This window comes from Hipposideros armiger, unplaced genomic scaffold (genome assembly GCF_001890085.2).
Source record: "Hipposideros armiger isolate ML-2016 unplaced genomic scaffold, ASM189008v1 scaffold_924, whole genome shotgun sequence".
NCBI classification, from domain to species: domain Eukaryota; kingdom Metazoa; phylum Chordata; class Mammalia; order Chiroptera; family Hipposideridae; genus Hipposideros; species Hipposideros armiger.
Window position 1 is genome coordinate 424,668 of NW_017732274.1, and position 1,867 is coordinate 426,534.

At 48.5% G+C, this 1,867-nt stretch overlaps 1 protein-coding gene across 3 annotated transcripts in view; it reads right to left on the minus strand.

Moving 5' to 3' along the window:
* Positions 1-1,867, minus strand: part of ELAPOR1 (endosome-lysosome associated apoptosis and autophagy regulator 1) — a 79,876-nt gene that overhangs the window by 29,203 nt on the left and 48,806 nt on the right. For all 3 annotated transcript variants that reach the window (XM_019630636.1, XM_019630637.1, XM_019630635.1), the window contains one exon: positions 1,139-1,227. In XM_019630636.1, the coding sequence (XP_019486181.1) occupies positions 1,139-1,227 (89 nt within the window). The remainder of the gene's footprint in view (positions 1-1,138; positions 1,228-1,867) is intronic.

Genomic DNA, 1,867 nt, shown 5'->3' on the forward strand with positions numbered 1-1,867 from the left:
GGAGGGGAGTAAGAGATGTCTATGAAAAACAATCACTGTTAAGGACCAGGCTTTTTCCTGTGCATAATTAGCAAAAGGAGCATTCAGCCAGCTGTCCAGCCAGCAAACATTTATGCATCCTAATAGCCCAGCATATGCTTAGCGCTGAATGCGATTTCCCACTCCTAATTCCATCTTCTGTGTCTAAACTAAGACAGATCCCTCCACGTGTGCCCTTGAACCATCCCTGCTCACGGACTGCTGTTCCTCGAACACGCCAGGCACGTGCCTGCTTCCTCTGCAACCACTGGGCCTCTGCCTGGCAAGGGCTCTGACTCCCTCCTCATTTCACTCAGGTCTCTGCCCAGGTGTCACCTCCTCAGAGAGGTCATCCTCACCCTCTCTAAAATAGCTGCTCCACCCTCTGTCATTCTCTAGCTTCTAATCCTGTTTTAGTCTTTCTTCCTACCACTTATTGCCATCTGATATAGCATACACCCATTTGTGGTTTATCTGTCGTCTCTCCCCCAGTCCTGTCGCTTCTCGGCCTTTTGGCTAAGATCAAGCGTAGTATCTGTTCTTATCAGCTTAATATCTCGCCCAGTCCTGGTCACTCCACTTCCAGGGTCCCCCCTTGTCCTGCACATCTTGTTGCCTTGGTCAGGCCCTCTTTCTCCTGTCTCCATGCTCCCACATAGGACAGTGAGCTCCCTGAGGCCAGGAACCTGTCTTAGAACCTGATTGCCCAGCTGGACCACAATGCCTGGTACAGCAATTAGTAAAATAAGTAAATAAATAAATACTGCTGATTCAGTGATGACGTGGACTACCTAGGAAAGGCTTTCTGAGGCAGAAAGCCATGAGGAAATAAGTGTGCATGGTTAGGCAGTAATTGCCCAGAGGGGCTGAGCAAAGGAAAGAAATCAAAAGAAAATGAAATGGCTTTTTGAAACAGAGCGTATGTGGATAAGCGGTTGAACAAAGGCGGCAAAAACAGCTTCTGACGATTGAGGCCATCTCATTTTGCCTCCCCACTGGCCCTGGGGTCACTGTGGAGGTGTGTGGGGTTTTCTCTGGTGCCAGCTTCAGTGATGGCTAGAACTCCAAATGTGAAAAGCTAAGGGAATGGGTGAAGGGGCCCCAAGACCATGCTACCCACCTCTCCATTGGCATCACAGGCTGTGTGCGTGTAGAAGTAGTCTTTGTCTGTGCAGGCTGGGCGCACTTTGCAGGAAGAGGATCCTTTTTCTAAATTACAGAAGCAAGGGCAAATATATGAAGCTATGTAAGAAAGCAGACCTCTTGACCACTTGCTCATGACCTTATGACCCCCAAGACCCTGAGGTACAGCACGACACAGATTTGCCTCAGTGGCAGCATTTCTGGTCCCCAGAGCCCTGCTCAGACAGTCTTTTGTACCTCTCCCTGGTGCTGACGGGAAACCACTGGGCCTGCACTGTGGGGCAGGGTGTGGACAAGTGGACTGGCCAAAGGACTAGCAATGAGGGCAGGTAGCTAGAAAGGGCATCTTGCAGGTTAACCACCAACAATCCGTTCCCTGAACTCCCAGGTGCCGCAGAATCCTGACCGTGTGTGCGGTTCCTGTTCCTGAAGGGTTAAACCGAAATACAGGAAAGCTTAGGACAGTGCCTTCATATTCTCATTCTGATTCTTTGAATTTTCTCTTAATATTTTCTTTCCACTTTCTCCACTCACCCAGCCCCAAGCATCTCAGCACTCTAACCCTTCACCTGCACCTGATAAAAAATGTTATTAACTGTCATTTTATTTATTTTGCTCTCTGTAAGTTCTCCTCATGTCTATGTTAGTTCTTTTTAACCCTTTAAACCCCTGGGTAGCAAGAACTAGTTCAGTGAATCCCTCTTTT